Below are 23,990 nucleotides of genomic sequence, written 5' to 3'. Positions count from 1 at the left end.
AACATAGATACTTAGTACTGTTTATTGGAAGTGTACCTACCCAGTGGATCAGAATAAATAATTGTAAAGATTTTTTAAGTAGATAACTATAAGATTTATAGTAGTTACCTACCTACTTAAACTTCTAAGCTAGTTAAAAGCGAAAGCCGAAAGCTTGTATAAATGGAATGAGAGCAAAATTTTATGATATTGCTTGTAGGTTGTACCTAAAATTTTGTGTAAGTAGTTACCTATAGGTACTGTATAAAGAATTTAATCTCTAAATTACATATTTAAATATAAGAATATTCTTTAATAGTGCATTTAACACAAAGTTTTTAAGTTATACTTACATTAATTTTTTTTCGTTATTTACTTTAAATATTAAGTGTTATTTATCAGTTACTTCTTTATGTAGTGTAACTATTTACTATTTAAGTATGTATCTTGTAAATTTTACGATTTAAGATTTTATATTGAATTTTTTACTATAAATATTCTATAATTATTATATAGAAAAAATTGGTACTACTAATTATGATTAGTTAGTTATGTATGGTATCAATTTATGAATATCATTTTAATGAAATCACAGCCTAATTTATTATCTATATTGTATGCTAATCTTACAGATCTAATATTTGTGTAAATTTTGGAGAAATATTCATCTTTAATGTCTGTAAATCATTTTAAATTAGGTATAAAATTGTTAAAATTAATTCTAAAATATAACAGTTGTTATAATAAAAAAAAATGTGTGCGTGTACTAGAGTACACACGTAAGAAGTGAAACTTCTTTATGACCTTATTTTTCAAAAAATAATTTACTATCTACAGTAATATTATAAAGAGGAAAACTTTGTTTGTTTGTTTGTTTGATTGATTGTAATGAATAGGCTCATAAACTACTGGACCAATTTTAAAAATTCTTTCACCATTCGAAAGCTACATTATCCACGAGTAATATAGGCTATATATTATCACGCTAAGACCAACAGGAGCATAGCCACGCGGGTGAAACCGCGCGGCACAGCTTGTATACAATATTACAGAAATACGTTAGTCTAACACGCTCGTCGTTTCGCTCCTTGCTACCTACTTAAATATTTACACCGGCCGCTGCTGCAACTCGCTCGCTTCGCTCGCTCGGCTCGTGCGGTAGTTCAAAAGTTAACCTAAGATGCTCGTCGCTTCGCTCCTCGCTACCTATTTGAATATTTACGCCGGCCACTGCCGCGACTCGCTCGCTTCGCTCGCTCAGCTCGTGCGGTAGTTCAAAAGACCAAGGGAGACGCCAAAAAATTCGAGTTATATAGAGTTTTCAACTTATAAAGGATTTCGACTTAGGCGGATTTTGATTGGACATAAAGAGTTTGAGGTTTATTCTTATAAATATTGAATTCACAAAATCATAATTGAACACCAATCAAGCAAACACGTGTTAACGTGAGTCATAGATTTATTATCGTATACTCCTAAAATGTTTTCTAAGAAACAATACTGTACTTACATTGTCGGCAAGTTCTTAAAGGCGGTAACTTATTTTTGTTCGAACAATAGAGGTAATTAATATAAATTCCTAATGTCGAAATCTCGAAACAGTCAGAAATTAATGACGCACATAGTATATACATATTATGACAGAGGTTAAGCTTAAATAACTTGAAAAATAAATAACATGATCTCGCCCACGTGTTGGTGTTTTAAAAAATTCAATCAAAAACTGAGGTTAACTTTAAATACAATTTTAGAAAAATAAATACCACAATCAACATTCAAGTATTAGAAAAAATTGATACCATAATTCCACCCACGTGTTAGTGTATTGAAAAATACAATCAAAAAGTGAGGTTAATCATAAATAACTTAGAAAAATAAATACCATTATTACACCTAAGTATTAGAAAAATAGATGTAATTACTTATTTACTTTTTTTAGAAATTCACTGGAATTAGAATTAAAACAAACCCTTTGATTTTGCTGATCACTTTAATATAACATGTATAATGTATATAGTCACGAGTACGGCGTAACGCAAAAATGTCACGAGTACGGCGTAACGCAAAAATGTCACGCGCGCGGCGTAACGCAAAAATGTTACACAAAATTTTTGTCCACCCCCGATAAAGAAGTTTCACTTCAAAAATATATATGTATTGAAGCTAAGAGGGGATTGAGCGCTTAGATAATTGGAATTTTTAACTGAAATTTTTTATTAATAAGGGACTTCGATCAACTTTACTTTTGTATATTAATTAGGTCTCAGTTTAATACGGGTCACATAAGTAATATTAATGTATGTAATGTAGAAAATATATATAACAGTGTTGAATATTGTATTCTTTACATATTTTATAAAATATAATAATTATGTAAGTATGTAAAATACTTTAATAAGGAATATACTTTTAAATAAAATGAATAACCTTTATTCTACTTTATAATATTATATTTATGTAAGATAATACAAGATTGTATATAACTAATATAATAAATTATAACATAATACCAATAGTTTTTCATTAATGAACCTGCTCATGGTCAATATATTGAATACTAGCTTTCCGCCCGCGGCTTCGCCCGCGTTTACAAAGAAAAACCCGTTCCCGTAGGATTTCCGGGATAAAACCTATCCTATGTCCTTTCTCGGGTATGAAAATATCTCTATACCAAATTTCATGCAAATTGGTTCAGTAGTTAAGGCGTGATTGAGTAACAGACAGACAGACAGAGTTACTTTCGCATTTATAATATTAGTATGGATATTGAAAACTGGCTACTCACCTACCTGCAGCAGGGGCAATGCTGGAATTGCACCCTTAATTGGCTCCTTAATAATTGTGATGTGTATGGGCAAGCAGGGGCAATTTAGAGAACAGCTGAAATAGCTTCAACCACCGTGCAACCGAGATTGTTTCAATATTGCCCCTACGGCAGTTACGTGAGTAGCCAGCTGAACAGAATTACACGCCTCATAAGCGGAGCGTTGAGGTAGCGCTCTCGGCTCTACTCTCGCCTTGTCTCACAGTGTCTACTGTGGTGTATAGTATCTATTACTTGCTCTGTGATGTCTACATTTTTATTTTCTACCACACTCGTTGAGCTCGTAGAAGTTTCTTTTTCTTTCTTCATGGCAAGAATATTATTACTAAATGACTAACACTAATAGTCTTAACCCTCATGGGATTTTTAAAACATGTGTTTTGCTTCTTATTTAGATAAAAAATAATGTTAAAAAATAATTAGTACCTTTTCGTTAGTATGTATGGAAACCGGCGTGGTCACGATAATTCGTGGAAAACTATGGGAAAACTTATATGTATAACGACATTCGAACAAAATCTGTGCGCCATTTTTTTGCTCTAACTAAGTTTTAAAAATTATTATCTAGTTAGGTACTTACCGATGAAAAGTTATGTAAGTCACTTTTCCGTATTATTTGTATTATTTGTGCAATATCGTAACACACACGAAGGCATATTTGATGCGTTCCACTTTAAAACAAATAAAAAATGAGCGTGCAGTTAAGCCATATGGCTTATGTTGAGCAGAACATAAGTGATGTAGGCGGTGTCGTCTCCATAATATGTATATCTCAATGGTAGTCGAATTCATTTTTTGAAACGCTTCTTTACGATCTCAATTTATTTCCTTTCGAAGATCACGGTCTTCTAATTCAACGTAGTAGTTTAAATTTAATTAACAAAAGCCACAAAAACTAAAACTCACATAAGTATATATTGATTGTTTATCTTTCTGTGGTAGGCATGGTAGGTATACATATATAAATTATTATAATACCTTTTTTTGGACAATGGCGCGAAAGTTTCAAAAGTTTTTTAAAATTATTCCTTTTATATTTTTTTATACTGTAAGTATAATCGCTGTGAGGCGTGCATTTTGGATTTTCCAAATTTTATTTTAAGATTTGATTTAACCACGATACTAATAGACCATTCTACTAAACATAACAAACAAATACTGATTTAATGAACGGAACGTCGTTATAATGTTAAGCGTCAGTTAATGTTTTTACTTTTTGATCACTAGAGATCTTACTCTAAAAATGGAAAGCTGATATCGAGAATCGAATGCATGATTACTTGTGAAGAAATATCACCAAAATTAAAAACCGCGTTGTGATAATGATAAAACAGATCTTGAGAGTACACGGTTACACTTGTGTTTACACTAGATAATATACATTTTTTTAGCACAGTTTTAAATTGTACTAGTCTTATTTTACTTCTAAAATTTACGAAATAAATATTATAATGGGAAAGGGATTTGATTGATGATTTTTAAAATTCACATAATATATTTAAAATTCACATAAGCTCATAGTGATTAATTCACTTTAATCGATATTTAATTGAGCTAAGACGTCAAATATTGCCCATTAAAATGAATCCACTATAGTTGCTAGTATTTATAACCAAAACTTTCACTCTATTCATATTTTTATGTTAATTTCAAAATTTAAAACTACTAACCAAAACGCCTTGTATTCAAAGCCATTGAAAGTATGAAAAGTCCACATTAAAAACCTCATTTGACGTTAACAACTTGACAGTTGACGTTTACACATTCCCTTTTGCGCCATTATTTTTCGGGTATTTGTTATTGTACGAGCGTCATGTATGACGCGAATTTGAATTAAAAGTAGTGTTTAGTTTGAATTAAAGCTATATTCATAAAAGGAGTAAAGATGCCGGCGTTTTTAAAGTATATAGATATGGAAAACTTCAAGTCCTACAGTGGACATCATCAGATTGGACCTCTGAAGTCTTTCACTGCTGTTGTAGGTCCCAATGGATCAGGTAATTTTCTTTTAGAGTATGTAATAACGAAATTTATAAGTTTATCAAACTGTATTGATAACAATTAAATCATTTAAACAGGTATTTCACTAATGAATTAAACATAGGTCATGGTAACATTTGGAAAATATGTTACTTAGACTTCTATAAAAATTGTTAAAAGATGCTAAATTTCACGTATTTAATATAGAGAAGGGTTTATCTATAAAATATACTTGATTCTCGTCAGTTTTGATGACTGCCTTGTATAGACTAATATAATAGCCAATCTAATGCTTTGTATATTTTTATTACAACTGACTTGAGTACATATGATATTTGCAATATTATAAACAGAAGCAATGAAATGCTTGTGATGTCCGAACATAGAGGTATTGGTGAATGTGCACATTTTTCACTTTTGTAAAAACGCTTCTATTTAACGTGACAATTACCCACTTTTAATCACGAAAGGAATGGCGTGCACATGAAGAGGCCTATACCCAACTTTGGGTTACACCGGGCTGAAAAAGAAGAAGAAGAATCATATAAAATTAACCTTTCATATCTACTTTTAGGAAAATCTAACTTCATGGACGCTGTTAGTTTTGTGATGGGTGAAAAGACATCTCTGTTGCGTGTGAAACGACTTAGTGATCTCATCCATGGAGCTTCTATCAACAAACCTGTATCCAGAAGGTAATCTTAATATAATATATAAATCTCGTGTCACAATGTTTGCCCTCAATGGACTCCTAAACCACTTAACCATTTATAATAAAATTCGCACACCATGTGCAGTTCGATCCAACTTGAGAGATAGGCTACGTTTTATCCCGGGAAAATGACACAATCCCGGAAATCCCACGGGAACGGGAACTATGCGGGTTTTTCTTTGACTGCGCGGGCAAAGCCGCGGGCGGAAAGCTAGTTATAATATAATTACAGTTATAAATTAGTTATTTTGGCTTTAAAAATATTTTAGTTCCAAGAGATGTCAATGAAATAGAAATTTTCATAATTAAATGTCACAGCTTTTCTTTTTTGTGTAGAAAATGTATTCTCAACCATATTATTAATTTTTTGAGACAATTTCTTCACAATATAAGTAGCTTCATATAAATAATGCTACAGTTTAATATAAGAATAGGTACCTCAGATTTGTTTTTATTGTATGGCAAGCATTCAATCTCATTACTACTTTAATTAAAAATTCATAGAATGCGAAAGTTGGTGAGGATGTGCGTGTGTTTGTTACTCCTTCACGCAAATACTATTGAACCGATAACAATGAAATTTAGCACACATATAGAGGGTAACTTGGATTAACACATAGGATAGGTTTTATCCCGGAAATCCCACAGGAACGGGAACTAAGCAAGTTTTTCTTTGAAAACGCGGGCGAAGCTGCGGGCGGAAATCTAGTAAATTAATATATCTAAAACATTTTATTATTTTAGTGCCTCCGTAACAGCAACATTTGTGCTGGAAGATATGACTGAGAAACAGTTCCAGAGGTCTGTTATCGGACAGTCTTCAGATCACAAAATTGATGGACAGGTTTGTTTTACAGTTATTCTATTCATATTAAAGACATAAAGATACCAAAGATATCTTTTTATGGCCTGGATCAGAGAAAATTCATTAAATTATTGCACGCCTCATAAGCGAAGCGTTGAGGTGGGTACTACTGTCACTTCGCGCAAGACATCTGATTTTTCAAACTTAAAATGTCTTTATGTATCATACATTGCACTTGTAAGATAATACATACACACACATATTAAGAAAAAACACTATTTTTAACGTTCATGATATTTTTGATGTCATTTTTGTTATTTAAACTAGTTAAAAAACAGTTTAAAAAAGTTCTGTCTTGGACGTCCGTGTGTCTGTATGTGCGGATCCTTTTTCTTGTTAACACGATAGCGACCGAAATACTTTACTAATCGAGTCTTTTTTTTTCTCTTACGCTTGAGTATGCTCAGGAATAGAACCCTTTCATTTTTCAGGGTCTGATTCGATGTGGTTTAATTGTTATTAAATAAACAAAAATAATAATTAATAAATAATTATTAAAAAAAATTATGAGGCGTGCACTTTTGGATTTTCCAAATTATTTTGCTTTTGCGATAAATACTTGCTGCTTACTTATAACTGAATAAAATACCATAACTTATACTGCTTATAAAGATCTATAAGAAAGAAGAAATAAAGAAATTCTCTTAACAACATTTTTTAAATGAATGCATGTTTGCATTATATATGTTTATCATTTCAGTCAGTAAATATAAGTCAATATCTAGCTGAGTTGGAGAAACTGGGCATCAACGTTAAGGCAAAGAACTTCCTGGTGTTCCAAGGGGCTGTAGAGAGTATCGCTATGAAAAATCCTAAAGAGAGAACTGCTTTGTTTGAGGAGATTAGTGGGTGAGTGACATGATCGTAGATTCTGAAGGAATGATAATTTAATGAATATAACATGATAGTTTCTGGAGTTAAAATCTTAATATTATATATAAATCTCGTGTCACAATGTTTGTCCTTAATGGACTCCTAAACCACTTAACCGATTATAATAAAATTCGCACACCATGTGCAATTCAATCCAACTTGAGAGATAGGATAGTTTAAACATACCACGGGCGAAGCCGGGGCGGACCGCTAGTAAATTATAAAAATATCATAGTTAGTGTCCTGTGTGTCAATCCATTTTATAAACTGCTTTTTTTTGTCAGAATGGGCCACCTGATATTAAGTGGTCACAACCAGAGGCGGCTCGCCCTAAGGAGCGCTGGTGCAGTGAACTCCCATAAATAATTATAATAAAATCATACTCCTTAATTTAATTATTAACATTAATTATTACTATTTAAAATCAATCGTAATCTTTAAAACTAATGTTAATACCAATGAATATATCCATCATTCCATCATCACATAAACCTGTATAATACCTACTATATTATGTAACGCGCGAAGCGGTGCGCTCACGATTGCGCTCCAAGGAAAAAAGATTTAGTACATTTCCTAATACGAAATCCAATAGGAGTGAAAGAGAGGGTTTTGCCAGGGCGCTGCGCGTGAAACAAAAGATTTTCTATGGAAAAGTAGCAAAATTCGTAGCGCCGCACCCGCAAACGTTGCCGGTTCGTTTTTACCGCCCGGCAGGACAGCGATTGCGCGCGCGGCGCGATGTTGCCAGTTTCCACTTCTATAATATAAACAAACACTCGAGTCAACTTCAATGCACGCGCGCGATTCATGCAATTTTCTAATTAAAATTATAAAATACGTGTTGAAATAGCCTGTAGTTATCAGTATTACTTGTGAGTGTTAAAATGAACAATAATTATAATGTGGCGTTCATTTAAAAAGTGTGATAAAACGTTACAAATTCGGCTTGAATGTAAAGCTAAGGGACCGCCACGGCCTGAACTTGATCTTACGCAAAAATGTACGACAAAAACGAAAACATATACGCGTGTGTTTAAATCTGAACAATATGTGAAAACACCGTGGTTGTGTGGTTGTGATGAAAGCAACAAACTAGGTATTTTGTTTTCCGTGTCTTTTATTTAAAGCGGGCGCGGCCGGCGGAGGTGAGAGTGCTTGGACTGAAACGGGCGTTGACGACTTAGCTCATCTTTCAATCAAGATGAAAAAACATTCACAATCTCGGTACCATTTGTTGAATGAACTGCAATTGGCGTCTATCGGACGACAAGACATTCGTAAAGCACTAGATTCCGCGTACCGAAAGTCAATACGCGAGTTCAATGACCGTGTCGATGAAAACAGACATATTTTACGAAGGTTAATAGATTGTGTCGTATTTTGTGGTGCATTTCAAATTGCTTTATGGGGGCATGATGAGTCTTCGGAATCCCTGAATCCCGGAATCTATATATATATATATATTTTTAATTAATTGTACTGATTTACACCATGTATTTTCAGTGTTTTATTTCAAGTGAACACCCATAAAATTTTGTCACGAGCCGCCTCTGGTCACAACCGTCCATAAACACTTGTAACAGTGGTGGTTTACAGGTGCCTTGCCAGCATGATTGAAAATGAAACCCGTTTTCCATTGACACGGCATCACGCGTGAACGGATGACCAATTTCGATAATTCTTTTTTTATTATATTCCTTGAAGTACGAGGATGGTTCTTATGTAGTGAAAACGTAAATATGTACCAGGGGCGAAGCCGGGGCGGACCGCTAGTTCGACATATTTTTGCATGATTTAATATTTAATATTTTTTTATAACTTTCATACATAGAACAATAATTTTCGTATTTGATTATCATTAGATGTTCCCTACCATCTACAAAATTCAATCATATTTTAACATGATAACGTTTTTAAAATCGTTTTAGTCGAGTGACATATTCAGAAACTTGTGTCACACCAAAACCTCACGAGCGCGATCGCAGGTATAACGAGAGAGAGACGGACCGATCTCCCGTCTCATCTCGAGCGCTGCCACTGCATTATGTTATCACGTAAACATCTCGATAGTAAACCTACTTTACAAACAACCAATTCCTTTTTTTAATACTTATTATTTACTTATACCCTACAGTTCTGGAGTACTAAAAGAGCAATACGAGTTATGTCGCGCGGAAGTTAATCGCGCAGACGAAGAAGCACAGTTCTCGTATCAAAAGAAAAAGGGAGTGGCCGCTGAACGGAAGGAGGCTAAGTTTGAGAAAGAGGAGGCCGAGAAGTATACTAGGCTTAAGGAGGAATTGGTATGAAGATATTATTGTATATTTAAAAATGGCTCCAAGGCTTGAGGCTTGATCTGATAGTATATATACATTGTTTTTAAATGACATAAATTAAGTAATAGACTTTTTTATGTATGAACAAATCATATATAAATGTTTTCTTTCCGTCTTTCTTTATATTGTATATAATTATAATGCATATTTCATTGTATTATGTGGTCTTCTACAAAAGGAAGAGCGACTTTTTTTTGTGTATAACAAATATGAATTGTAATTTATTAAACTATAGATGAAATAAATGAAAATAATATGATACCTTTTTGGTGAATGTTCTCCATATAATACAGTAGAATCCTTTTATTATGACTCCAGTTTTATCTACCAACCGCTTATTATGACGTAATTACACAATAAAGTTTGGTTTTTATATAAAATTCTTAATAAAAGTCGGATAAAATGACTTTGTTTATAGGGACATGTCGTTTATTGTGACCAAGTTTTAATGAATTGTCCGGTTATACTGACTGAAATGAATTCTAACTTAAATTGAGTGAGAAAATTAAGTGATATCCGACAATACTTTTTTTTTTGTTTGTTTTGAGTCTCAATGTGTAGGCATCTCAATTTTGTTTCTCTGTATTAAATACTAACAAAAACAGGACATTGTTTATTTTCTACAAAATGTTTTGTATGACGTCCGTTTATTATGTGTTTCATATTTGCATTCAATGTCATTATAAACGGATTCCACTGTAATTATTAATTTGCAAATATTATTAGAAATTTAAATCCTTTTGCTAATGCTTGAATTAACTTTAAAATTTGCTCCAGCAACAACAAAAAATTGAGCTCCAACTCTTCCATCTCTACCACAATGAGAAAGAGATCAAGTCCTGCGAGGAAGACCTTCAGTACAAGCAGACGGAACTCACCAAGATAGAGAAGAAGCGGCAGAAAGCAGAAGAGGCGTTGAAAGATAAGAAGAAAGCAGTTGGCACTGCGCAGCGAGATCTGGCCAAGATTGAACAGGATATACGGGAAGTGGTATGTGTTTTTGTTTATATTATTACAAAAAGATAGGAATTATTATATATTATACTTTTTATATCTATAAAAAGTATATAAAAAGTTCCTATCTACGAATGCATGTTATTTATTGAGGGAGCAAATATTTAATAATCAACTATGCCGGGTAAGTAGATATTGGTTAGAAAAACTATGTATTACTTTTGTAAATAGATATATAGATCATTTCGATGCGCCCTCGCTTTTTATCATTGTCTTACATGTCCTTTATTTTTATGGTTGCCTGGAAGAGATGCTTTTAAGCAATAAAGCCGCCTATTGTACACTTTCCAATTTTATGTATTCATTTATTTTAAATTCCTGATAAATGTACAATGAAGTGTCATAAATAAATAAATTGATAATTAATGTAAGAAAAATATAAAATAAGTAGTTGTTCGATACTTAGAACTCGACATAAAGAATTGAACATTGTTTAATCGAAACAGTTGACTTGTAGCAGCTGTAATATGTTCTAAACGGCAAAAAATTAAATAATAAGTAAAATGCGTCAATCTTCAACATAAATATAATGAATAAAACGTGTTTAAAATCCGTTAAAAATCTTTAATTTCTAAATGTATAATTTCTAGTAAAATCGGACTAGAAAAATCTCCAAAATTACAATTTCTTGCATTTAACTATTAAATGTTTTTTACAGGAAGCAGAAGTATCCAAAAAGCGTCCCACCTTCATAAAGGCAAAAGAACGAGTGTCGCACACGCAGAAGAAACTAGAAAGTGCGGTGAAAACGCTCGAACAAGCTCGCAAAGCGCATGAGGCTCATCAGGCTGATATACGGTATAGACAGACATACATACAGATTTTTCATTTTCTTCATTGGAAGATAGAGACAGACCTACGAACAGATTGTTTATTTTCTTTATTGTAAAAGATGTAGAGACATAGACATTATTAAAACGTATATAATAACAAAAAAAAATATTATTTACTAAAAATACATGAAAATGCCTCCTTAAAATCTTACTACGAACATTGTGCATAATATTATCGGATAATATAATACATAATTGTTATACTATGTGATTCAACTAAGAATAGGATCGATTCAGCGCCATTTCGTGACGACATGTAAAAATATTCCAAAACATCGCAATCTTCCCCAACGCCAAAAACGTTACGTGCCGACAATTATACTCAAAACATTCGAAGGTAGTAATAATTGTATGATGCGGTTATAATTTTTCCCTATCACTACATAGTATAAAACAAAGTCGCTTTCTCTGTCCCTATGTCCCTTTGTACGCTTAAATCTTTGAAACTACGCAACGGATTTTGATGCGGTTTTTTTTAATAGATAGAGTGATTCAAGAGGAAGGTTTATATGTATAATAACACCCCATTAAATAGTGGAGAAGTACTGTTATTTTTGAGGTTTCTAATGTGATGTCGTAAAAAATTATATTTTTTTCCGCTTACATTGCAAACGCAGGCTGAACCCTACGAGTTTTATCAAAATAATGTACTAAGTATTATACACATTGAAAAGGTCTACAGAAAAGTCCGCGATGGTATATGTCTATCTCTTATGGATAACCCACAATAACTTTTTTTGTCATTTACTTTTTACGACAAATAATGGATAATTTTCGAAGCGATTCTAACCAATACAGCATTAATCCTTAACCAATTAAATACCTTGAATACATTGTTCATTTAATATAGATCTATATGGCCCTTTACACCGTATGATTTAAGTGAATATTTTCGAAGATATTACAGATTTAAAAATTGCGGGACGTAGCGTTTGCGGCGGTACCGGCCGGCCGCCCGGCTATATTTTATACCCGTGCGAAGCCGGAACGGGCCGCTATGTTTTTATATACAACGTTCACAGTTTTTCTGTAGTGTATTTAGTATCAGCATTGCACCCGTGCGAAGCCGGGGCGGGTCGCTAGTTTTCAATAAATTAACCATTCTTAAAACTATGTATAAATTACGCATATAAATTGATAATTACGCATAACTTCATGAACTTTCCTTTCGCCACGCAGTTACAGCCACGAGAGAACAGCTAATTAATATTAATCACATCAAACCCTCGTTTGTAAAATAAAGATTAAAAAAATAATAATAATCACGGTCTATCAACACTAATTTGTACAATTTAAACATATTTCAGTAAACTGGAGGGTGAATTACGCGAAATAGAAGAACAGAAAGCGACCTGGGAGCAGACGCAGCTCGGCACTAGTGCTACTAGAGCTGACGTGCATTTGGAAGAAGCGCAGGTATATAAGTATAGTCTTGTAATGAATGTATGTTTGTCACGTGTAAGATGTTTGTATTTTCCACTGTGTATTTTCCACAAAGCGTGTTCTACGTGTTAGCCACTCTACAAAGCGTGTTATACGTGTAATTCGGTCTGTAAAGCGTGTTATACGTGTTAGTCGCTCTGTTAAGTGTGTTATACGTGTAAGTCACTCTATAAAGAATGTTATACGTGTTAGTCACTCTGTTAAGTGTGTTATACGTGTAAGTCACTCTATAAAGCGTGTTATACGTGTTAGTCGCTCTGTTAAGTGTGTTATACGTGTAAGTCACTCTTTAAAGCGTGCTATACGTGTTAGCCACTCTACAAAGCGTGTTATACGTGTTAGCCACTCTACAAAGCGTGTTACACGTGTTAGCCACTCTGTAAAGCGTGTTACACGTTTTAGCCACTCTGTAAAGCGTATTACACGTGTAAGCCACTCTGTAAAGCGTGTTACACGTGAAAGCCGCTCTGTAAAGCGGGTTATACGTGTTAGCCACTCTATAAAGCGTGTTATACGTGTTAGTCGCTCTGTTAAGTGTGTTATACGTGTCACTCTATAAAGCGTGTTATACGTGTTAGTCGCTCTGTTAAGTGTGTTATACGTGTAAGTCACTCTATAAAGCGTGTTATACGTGTTAGTCGCTCTGTTAAGTGTGTTATACGTGTAAGTCACTCTATAAAGCGTTTTATACGTGTTAGTCGCTCTGTTAAGTGTGTTATACGTGTAAGTCACTCTATAAAGCGTGTTATACGTGTTAGTCGCTCTGTTAAGTGTGTTATACGTGTAAGTCACTCTATAAAGCGTTTTATACGTGTTAGTCGCTCTGTTAAGTGTGTTATACGTGTAAGTCACTCCATAAAGCGTGTTATACGTGTTAGTCGCTCTGTTAAGTGTGTTATACGTGTAAGTCACTCTATAAAGCGTGTTATACGTGTTAGTCTCTCTGTTAAGTGTGTTATACGTGTAAGTCACTCTTTAAAGCGTGTTATACGTGTTAGTCACTCTGTAAAGCGTGTTATACGTGTTAGTCGCTCTGTTAAGTGTGTTATACGTGTAAGTCACTCTATAAAGCGTGTTATACGTGTTAGTCGCTCTGTTAAGTGTGTTATACGTGTAAGTCACTCTATAAAGCGTGTTATACGTGTTAGTCACTCTGTAAAGCGTGTTATACGTGTTAGTCGCTCTGTTAAGTGTGTTATACGTGTAAGTCACTCTATAAAGCGTGTTATACGTGTTAGTCACTCTGTTAAGTGTGTTATACGTGTAAGTCACTCTATAAAGCGTGTTATACGTGTTAGTCGCTCTGTTAAGTGTGTTATACGTGTAAGTCACTCTATAAAGCGTGTTATACGTGTTAGTCACTCTGTAAAGCGTGTTATACGTGTTAGTCGCTCTGTTAAGTGTGTTATACGTGTAAGTCACTCTATAAAGCGTGTTATACGTGTTAGTCGCTCTGTTAAGTGTGTTATACGTGTAAGTCACTCTATAAAGCGTGTTATACGTGTTAGTCACTCTGTAAAGCGTGTTATACGTGTTAGTCGCTCTGTTAAGTGTGTTATACGTTTAAGTCACTCTACAAAGCGTGTTATACGTGTTAGCCACTCTACAAAGCGTGTTATACGTGTAATTCGCTCTGTTAATCGTGTTTTACGTGTTAGTCGCTCTGTTAAGTGTGTTATACGTGTAAGTCACTCTATAAAGCGTGCTATACGTGTTAGCCACTCTAAAAAGCGTGTTATACGTGTTAGCCACTCTACAAAGCGTGTTACATGTGTTAGCCACTCTGTAAAGCGTGTTACACTTGTTAGCCACTCTGTTAAGCGTGTTACACGTGTAAGCCGCTCTGTAAAGTGTGTTATACGTGTAAGTCACTCTCTATAAAGCGTGTTATACGTGTTAGTCGCTCTGTTAAGTGTGTTATACGTGTTAGTCACTCTATAAAGCGTGTTATACGTGTTAGTCGCTCTGTTAAGTGTGTTATACGTGTAAGTCACTCTATAAAGCGTGTTATACGTGTTAGTCGCTCTGTTAAGTGTGTTATACGTGTAAGTCACTCTATAAAGCGTGTTATACGTGTTAGTCACTCTGTAAAGCGTGTTATACGTGTTAGTCGCTCTGTTAAGTGTGTTATACGTTTAAGTCACTCTACAAAGCGTGTTATACGTGTTAGCCACTCTACAAAGCGTGTTATACGTGTAATTCGCTCTGTTAATCGTGTTTTACGTGTTAGTCGCTCTGTTAAGTGTGTTATACGTGTTAGTCACTCTATAAAGCGTGCTATACGTGTTAGCCACTCTAAAAAGCGTGTTATACGTGTTAGCCACTCTACAAAGCGTGTTACATGTGTTAGCCACTCTGTAAAGCGTGTTACACTTGTTAGCCACTCTGTTAAGCGTGTTACACGTGTAAGCCGCTCTGTAAAGTGTGTTATACGTGTAAGTCACTCTCTATAAAGCGTGTTATACGTGTTAGTCGCTCTGTTAAGTGTGTTATACGTGTTAGTCACTCTATAAAGCGTGTTATACGTGTTAGTCGCTCTGTTAAGTGTGTTATACGTGTAAGTCACTCTATAAAGCGTGTTATACGTGTTAGTCACTCTGTCAAGCGTGTTATACGTGTTAGTCGCTCTGTTAAGTGTGTTATACGTGTAAGTCACTCTATAAAGCGTGTTATACGTGTTAGTCACTCTGTTAAGTGTGTTATACGTGTAAGTCACTCTTTAAAGCGTGTTATACGTGTTAGTCACTCTGTAAAGCGTGTTATACGTGTTAGTCGCTCTGTTAAGTATGTTTTACGTGTAAGTCACTCTATAAAGCGTGTTATACGTGTTAGTCGCTCTGTTAAGTGTGTTATACGTGTAAGTCACTCTATAAAGCGTGTTATACGTGTTAGTCACTCTGTAAAGCGTGTTATACGTGTTAGTCGCTCTGTTAAGTGTGTTATACGTGTAAGTCACTCTATAAAGCGTGTTATACGTGTTAGTCACTCTGTTAAGTGTGTTATACGTGTAAGTCACTCTATAAAGCGTGTTATACGTGTTAGTCGCTCTGTTAAGTGTGTTATACGTCTAAGTCACTCTATAAAGCGTGTTATACGTGTTAGTCGCTCTGTTAAGTGTGTTATACGTGTAAGTCACTCTATAAAGCGTGTTATACGTGTTAGTCACTCTGTAAAGCGTGTTATACGTGTAAGTCACTCTATAAAGCGTGTTATACGTGTTAGTCGCTCTGTTAAGTGTGTTATACGTGTAAGTCACTCTATAAAGCGTGTTATACGTGTTAGTCACTCTGTAAAGCCTGTTATACGTGTTAGTCGCTCTGTTAAGTGTGTTATACGTGTAAGTCACTCTACAAAGCGTGTTATACGTGTTAGCCACTCTACAAAGCGTGTTATACGTGTAATTCGCTCTGTTAATCGTGTTTTACGTGTTAGTCGCTCTGTTAAGTGTGTTATTCGTGTAAGTCACTCTATAAAGCGTGCTATACGTGTAAGCCACTCTAAAAAGCGTGTTATACGTGTTAGCCACTCTACAAAGCGTGTTACATGTGTTAGCCACTCTGTAAAGCGTGTTACACTTGTTAGCCACTCTGTTAAGTGTGTTATACGTGTAAGTCACTCTATAAAGCGTGTTATACGTGTTAGTCACTCTGTAAAGCGTGTTATACGTGTTAGTCGCTCTGTTAAGTGTGTTATACGTGTAAGTCACTCTATAAAGCGTGTTATACGTGTTAGTCACTCTGTTAAGTGTGTTATACGTGTAAGTCACTCTATAAAGCGTGTTATACGTGTTAGTCGCTCTGTTAAGTGTGTTATACGTCTAAGTCACTCTATAAAGCGTGTTATACGTGTTAGTCGCTCTGTTAAGTGTGTTATACGTGTAAGTCACTCTATAAAGCGTGTTATACGTGTTAGTCACTCTGTAAAGCGTGTTATACGTGTTAGTCGCTCTGTTAAGTGTGTTATACGTGTAAGTCACTCTATAAAGCGTGTTATACGTGTTAGTCGCTCTGTTAAGTGTGTTATACGTGTAAGTCACTCTATAAAGCGTGTTATACGTGTTAGTCACTCTGTAAAGCCTGTTATACGTGTTAGTCGCTCTGTTAAGTGTGTTATACGTGTAAGTCACTCTACAAAGCGTGTTATACGTGTTAGCCACTCTACAAAGCGTGTTATACGTGTAATTCGCTCTGTTAATCGTGTTTTACGTGTTAGTCGCTCTGTTAAGTGTGTTATACGTGTAAGTCACTCTATAAAGCGTGCTATACGTGTAAGCCACTCTAAAAAGCGTGTTATACGTGTTAGCCACTCTACAAAGCGTGTTACATGTGTTAGCCACTCTGTAAAGCGTGTTACACTTGTTAGCCACTCTGTTAAGCGTGTTACACGTGTAAGCCGCTCTGTAAAGTGTGTTATACGTGTAAGTCACTCTATAAAGCGTGTTATACGTGTAAGTCGCTCTATAAAGCGTGTTATACGTGTTAGTCACTCTGTTAAGTGTGTTATACGTGTAAGTCACTCTATTAAGCGTGTTATACGTGTTAGTCGCTCTGTTAAGTGTGTTATACGTCTAAGTCACTCTATAAAGCGTGTTATACGTGTTAGTCGCTCTGTTAAGTGTGTTATACGTGTAAGTCACTCTATAAAGCGTGTTATACGTGTTAGTCACTCTGTAAAGCGTGTTATACGTGTTAGTCGCTCTGTTAAGTGTGTTATACGTTTAAGTCACTCTACAAAGCGTGTTATACGTGTTAGCCACTCTACAAAGCGTGTTATACGTGTAATTCGCTCTGTTAATCGTGTTTTACGTGTTAGTCGCTCTGTTAAGTGTGTTATACGTGTTAGTCACTCTATAAAGCGTGCTATACGTGTTAGCCACTCTAAAAAGCGTGTTATACGTGTTAGCCACTCTACAAAGCGTGTTACATGTGTTAGCCACTCTGTAAAGCGTGTTACACTTGTTAGCCACTCTGTTAAGCGTGTTACACGTGTAAGCCGCTCTGTAAAGTGTGTTATACGTGTAAGTCACTCTCTATAAAGCGTGTTATACGTGTTAGTCGCTCTGTTAAGTGTGTTATACGTGTTAGTCACTCTATAAAGCGTGTTATACGTGTTAGTCGCTCTGTTAAGTGTGTTATACGTGTAAGTCACTCTATAAAGCGTGTTATACGTGTTAGTCGCTCTGTTAAGTGTGTTATACGTGTAAGTCACTCTATAAAGCGTGTTATACGTGTTAGTCACTCTGTAAAGCGTGTTATACGTGTTAGTCGCTCTGTTAAGTGTGTTATACGTTTAAGTCACTCTACAAAGCGTGTTATACGTGTTAGCCACTCTACAAAGCGTGTTATACGTGTAATTCGCTCTGTTAATCGTGTTTTACGTGTTAGTCGCTCTGTTAAGTGTGTTATACGTGTTAGTCACTCTATAAAGCGTGCTATACGTGTTAGCCACTCTAAAAAGCGTGTTATACGTGTTTGCCACTCTACAAAGCGTGTTACATGTGTTAGCCACTCTGTAAAGCGTGTTACACTTGTTAGCCACTCTGTTAAGCGTGTTACACGTGTAAGCCGCTCTGTAAAGTGTGTTATACGTGTAAGTCACTCTCTATAAAGCGTGTTATACGTGTTAGTCGCTCTGTTAAGTGTGTTATACGTGTTAGTCACTCTATAAAGCGTGTTATACGTGTTAGTCGCTCTGTTAAGTGTGTTATACGTGTAAGTCACTCTATAAAGCGTGTTATACGTGTTAGTCACTCTGTCAAGCGTGTTATACGTGTTAGTCGCTCTGTTAAGTGTGTTATACGTGTAAGTCACTCTATAAAGCGTGTTATACGTGTTAGTCACTCTGTTAAGTGTGTTATACGTGTAAGTCACTCTTTAAAGCGTGTTATACGTGTTAGTCACTCTGTAAAGCGTGTTATACGTGTTAGTCGCTCTGTTAAGTATGTTTTACGTGTAAGTCACTCTATAAAGCGTGTTATACGTGTTAGTCGCTCTGTTAAGTGTGTTATACGTGTAAGTCACTCTATAAAGCGTGTTATACGTGTTAGTCACTCTGTAAAGCGTGTTATACGTGTTAGTCGCTCTGTTAAGTGTGTTATACGTGTAAGTCACTCTATAAAGCGTGTTATACGTGTTAGTCACTCTGTTAAGTGTGTTATACGTGTAAGTCACTCTATAAAGCGTGTTATACGTGTTAGTCGCTCTGTTAAGTGTGTTATACGTCTAAGTCACTCTATAAAGCGTGTTATACGTGTTAGTCGCTCTGTTAAGTGTGTTATACGTGTAAGTCACTCTATAAAGCGTGTTATACGTGTTAGTCACTCTGTAAAGCGTGTTATACGTGTAAGTCACTCTATAAAGCGTGTTATACGTGTTAGTCGCTCTGTTAAGTGTGTTATACGTCTAAGTCACTCTATAAAGCGTGTTATACGTGTTAGTCGCTCTGTTAAGTGTGTTATACGTGTAAGTCACTCTATAAAGCGTGTTATACGTGTTAGTCACTCTGTAAAGCGTGTTATACGTGTAAGTCACTCTATAAAGCGTGTTATACGTGTTAGTCGCTCTGTTAAGTGTGTTATACGTGTAAGTCACTCTATAAAGCGTGTTTACGTGTTAGTCACTCTGTAAAGCCTGTTATACGTGTTAGTCGCTCTGTTAAGTGTGTTATACGTGTAAGTCACTCTACAAAGCGTGTTATACGTGTTAGCCACTCTACAAAGCGTGTTATACGTGTAATTCGCTCTGTTAATCGTGTTTTACGTGTTAGTCGCTCTGTTAAGTGTGTTATTCGTGTAAGTCACTCTATAAAGCGTGCTATACGTGTAAGCCACTCTAAAAAGCGTGTTATACGTTATAGTCACTCTGTAAAGCGTGTTATACGTGTTAGTCGCTCTGTTAAGTGTGTTATACGTGTAAGTCACTCTATAAAGCGTGTTATACGTGTTAGTCGCTCTGTTAAGTGTGTTATACGTCTAAGTCACTCTATAAAGCGTGTTATACGTGTTAGTCGCTCTGTTAAGTGTGTTATACGTGTAAGTCACTCTATAAAGCGTGTTATACGTGTTAGTCACTCTGTAAAGCGTGTTATACGTGTAAGTCACTCTATAAAGCGTGTTATACGTGTTAGTCGCTCTGTTAAGTGTGTTATACGTGTAAGTCACTCTATAAAGCGTGTTTACGTGTTAGTCACTCTGTAAAGCCTGTTATACGTGTTAGTCGCTCTGTTAAGTGTGTTATACGTGTAAGTCACTCTACAAAGCGTGTTATACGTGTTAGCCACTCTACAAAGCGTGTTATACGTGTAATTCGCTCTGTTAATCGTGTTTTACGTGTTAGTCGCTCTGTTAAGTGTGTTATTCGTGTAAGTCACTCTATAAAGCGTGCTATACGTGTAAGTCACTCTACAAAGCGTGTAATACGTGTAAGTCACTCTATAAAGCGTGTTATACGTGTTAGTCACTCTGTTAAGTGTGTTATACGTGTAAGTCACTCTATAAAGCGTGTTATACGTTATAGTCACTCTGTAAAGCGTGTTATACGTGTTAGTCGCTCTGTTAAGTGTGTTATACGTGTAAGTCACTCTATAAAGCGTGTTATACGTGTAAGTCACTCTATAAAGCGTGTTATACGTGTTAGTCACTCTGTAAAGCGTGTTATACGTGTTAGTCGCTCTGTTAAGTGTGTTATACGTGTAAGTCACTCTACAAAGCGTGTTATACGTGTAAGTCACTCTATAAAGCGTGTTATACGTGTTAGTCACTCTGTTAAGTGTGTTATACGTGTAAGTCACTCTATAAAGCGTGTTATACGTGTTAGTCACTCTGTAAAGCGTGTTATACGTGTTAGTCGCTCTGTTAAGTGTGTTATACGTGTAAGTCACTCTATAAAGCGTGTTATACGTGTTAGTCGCTCTGTTAAGTGTGTTATGCGTGTAAGTCACTCTATAAAGCGTGTTATACGTGTTAGTCACTCTGTAAAGCGTGTTATACGTGTTAGTCGCTCTGTTAAGTGTGTTATACGTGTAAGTCACTCTATAAAGCGTGTTATACGTGTTAGTCGCTCTGTTAAGTGTGTTATGCGTGTAAGTCACTCTATAAAGCGTGTTATACGTGTTAGCCGCTCTGTAAAGCGTGTTATACGTGTTAGCCGCTCTGTAAAGCGTGTTATACGTGTTAGCCGCTCTGTAAAGCGTGTTATACGTGTTAGCCACTCTACAAAGCGTGTTACACGTGTAATAAATGTTAGGTTTATCGTAAAAGCTAAATCACGGAGACGATCACTAAAATCTCCAATCTGGCTTCAAATTAATTAAGTAATTGTAGATGTCTAAAGATATTTTCTTTTTTTTTTACAAGCTTTATATTAGCTTCACCTGTATGTTTGTAACCGACTTCTTTGGGCGCGATTTTGACCCACTTTAAACGGCCAGATTTCGTTCAAACTTTCTAGATTTATTGAGGACCGATGACAATACACTAATTTGGTAAAATTTTCTATTTTTTAGTTCGGTTTTCTATAAAAAGCGTGTTTTTTAGTTTTTTTTAACTATTATTATTTATCCAGATCCGCGAATACGAAGAGCTCAAAATGGAGGCGTCCCGCCAAGCGGCTAGATATCTACAAGAGTTGGATTCCGTGAACCGAGAGCAGAAGGCTGATCAGGATCGGCTTGATAACGAGCTGCGGAGGAAGGGAGAGTTTGAGAATAAGCATCGCCAGAAGGTATGGCAAAAACTACATTTGGATCTTTTAAAGTGTGGAAAGATGACGTACTATGTGCTGGTTTAAATTTTGAGTGGTTATTGATGTACAATATTTGAGAAAGATCCGATCGGCTGTGAATAGTTCAGTAAAATACATATATGTCGCAGGAAAATTGTATAATATTGCCGTTTATAAACGGTCGGCATTTTGTAATATGCCGAAATTCGTCTTTTTCCAAAATTCTACAAAAAGACGGTCGCGAGTCAACAGGGCCCCACTTCGTGGGGCTCCTATTTCTGTGTAGTTTTAAAAAACACGAACCTAACCTAACCCACCCCCTTATCCAAACGAAAAATTTCTGATTACGAATTTTCGGCATATTACAAAATGCCGACCGTTGTTTGTAAACGGCGAAATATTACAATTTGCCTGCGACATATATATTGCCCTCCTCACAAACTTTCACATTTATAATATTAAAAATTCAAATCATTCATTCTCAATATTTTAATATTCTATTAAAATATAATATTGAAAGTTATTAGTAGGAAGTAGAATTTATACAAAAATTCCAAATTTATTTATTTGGATATCTTACAGAAACATTTAAATAATTTGGAAAATCCAAAAGTGCACGCCTCATAATTTTTTTTAATAAATATTTATTAATTATTATTTTTGTTTATTTAATAACAATTAAACCACATCGAATCAGACCCTGAAAAATGAAAGGGTTCTATTCCTGAGCATACTCAAGCGTAAGAGAAAAAAAAAAGACTCGATTAGTAAAGTATTTCGGTCGCTATCGTGTTAACAAGAAAAAGGATCCGCACATACAGACACACGGACGTCCAAGACAGAACTTTTTTAAACTGTTTTTTAACTAGTTTAAATAACAAAAATGACATCAAAAATATCATGAACGTTAAAAATAGTGTTTTTTCTTAATATGTGTGTGAATGTATTATCTTACAAGTGCAATGTATGATACATAAAGACATTTTAAGTTTGAAAAATCAGATGTTTTGCGCGAAGTGACAGTAGTACCCACCTCAACGCTTCGCTTATGAGGCGTGCAATACAGGAGTTTAAATAAATTAAGAACAATAAAATGACAACTTATAACAATTTGGTAGGATTTCATCAATATTTAATTTCGATAACAGGGTCACGAACGCAACGAGGCCATGAAACGAGTGGAGAAACTAAATGAGCACATCAAGAGCTCGGAGCAAGCTCTCGAGGAGCAGAGGAGGCTGCGAAATGAACTACAGGTTAATTTATATTTATTATGTGCCAGTTTTTGAATCGCAAATGTTTTTAAATTGTTCCCCTTGTTCTCAAAAATAATATTAGTGAAGGACATTTTTTTTAAATATGTAGTTATCTATTTAAAAAATAAAGTTCTTCACTGTATAATGCTTCAGTGATTATGCTGTATATACTTTTTAACACGCTGTTGGTATGTAATCGATCCCTTTATTATCTATTTTGATCTATTTTTAACCCATTGACCACGGAGAGGCCAGATCCGACCGCGACACAATAGATTTTCTATTGTGTCTGTGATTCCGGGGCCTGATGGGTTAACGGACAGATTTAATTGAAACTTTATTTGGAATGCAACAAGTCTGTATGTAGTGTCGTGCATGTGTTTTTGGAACGAAGTTCCTTATCGCGCCTTGTGAAAGGGGGCTAGACGGAAAAAATTCTTACGAAAAGTTGTCACGACACTTTTTGCTAGAGTTGTGCGGCGTTCTCTGTCTGTCTCTCTCTAACTTAACACTTCGTTCAATCCGGATGTCCCTTGACATCGCTCAAGATTTTTTTTTACACGCTTTTTATTAGCTTCACCTGTATGTTTGTAACCGACTTCTTTGGGCGCGATTTTGACCCACTTTAAACGGCCAGATTTCGTTCAAACTTTGTAGATTTATTGAGGACCGATGACAATACACTAATTTGATAAAATTATGCCATTTTTCAATTTGCAAAAAGCGTGTTTTTTTAGTTTTTTTTAACTATTATTTATTTTTGTTGTGTCCGTCAGTGTAATTACATAATTTTCTTTTTCTTTCACTTGTCTTTGTTGCGTTCTCGTCGTCCCTATAGCAGTTATAGTGACTCCCTCCCTCTTTAAGACGGAATTAAATTGCCACCTATATATTTATATTTATTTTAGCATAGAATTCGGATATCGCAGATTCATTTTAAAATAATATTGTCCAGGCGGACGTAGGTTCGTGCCGCGGTAAAGCAGCAGCTCTCCAAGCAGCGCTGGAGGAAGTCGCCTCACAACTCGGAGACGCGCGAGTAGACAAGCATGAAGAGGCACGACGCAGGAAGAAACAGGAGATTGTGGAGAGCTTCAAACGGGAAATACCCGGTGTGGTGAGTGTATTTATTTTATTTAATTATTTATTGCA

At 35.4% G+C, this 23,990-nt stretch overlaps 1 protein-coding gene across 1 annotated transcript in view; it reads left to right on the top strand.

Moving 5' to 3' along the window:
• Positions 1-4,569: 4,569 nt before the first annotated feature.
• The window catches only part of SMC1 (structural maintenance of chromosomes 1), a 33,179-nt gene continuing 13,758 nt past the window's right edge, over positions 4,570-23,990 (top strand). The window contains exons 1-11 of the mRNA XM_090108547.1: positions 4,570-4,800; positions 5,358-5,478; positions 6,240-6,339; positions 7,061-7,209; positions 9,371-9,539; positions 10,350-10,562; positions 11,245-11,384; positions 12,727-12,835; positions 21,424-21,582; positions 22,731-22,838; positions 23,794-23,955. Of these exons, the coding sequence (XP_089964673.1) occupies positions 4,689-4,800; positions 5,358-5,478; positions 6,240-6,339; positions 7,061-7,209; positions 9,371-9,539; positions 10,350-10,562; positions 11,245-11,384; positions 12,727-12,835; positions 21,424-21,582; positions 22,731-22,838; positions 23,794-23,955 (1,542 nt within the window). The 5' untranslated portion in view covers positions 4,570-4,688. The remainder of the gene's footprint in view (positions 4,801-5,357; positions 5,479-6,239; positions 6,340-7,060; positions 7,210-9,370; positions 9,540-10,349; positions 10,563-11,244; positions 11,385-12,726; positions 12,836-21,423; positions 21,583-22,730; positions 22,839-23,793; positions 23,956-23,990) is intronic.

The sequence above is a fragment of the Colias eurytheme genome, chromosome 13, assembly GCF_061535395.1.
Source record: "Colias eurytheme isolate Ceu_HAF_F1 chromosome 13, ilColEury1 Martin Lab GWU primary, whole genome shotgun sequence".
Taxonomy (NCBI): domain Eukaryota; kingdom Metazoa; phylum Arthropoda; class Insecta; order Lepidoptera; family Pieridae; genus Colias; species Colias eurytheme.
The sequence above is the reverse complement of the archived record's forward strand: the minus strand, read 5'-3'. Positions and strand labels throughout refer to the sequence as shown.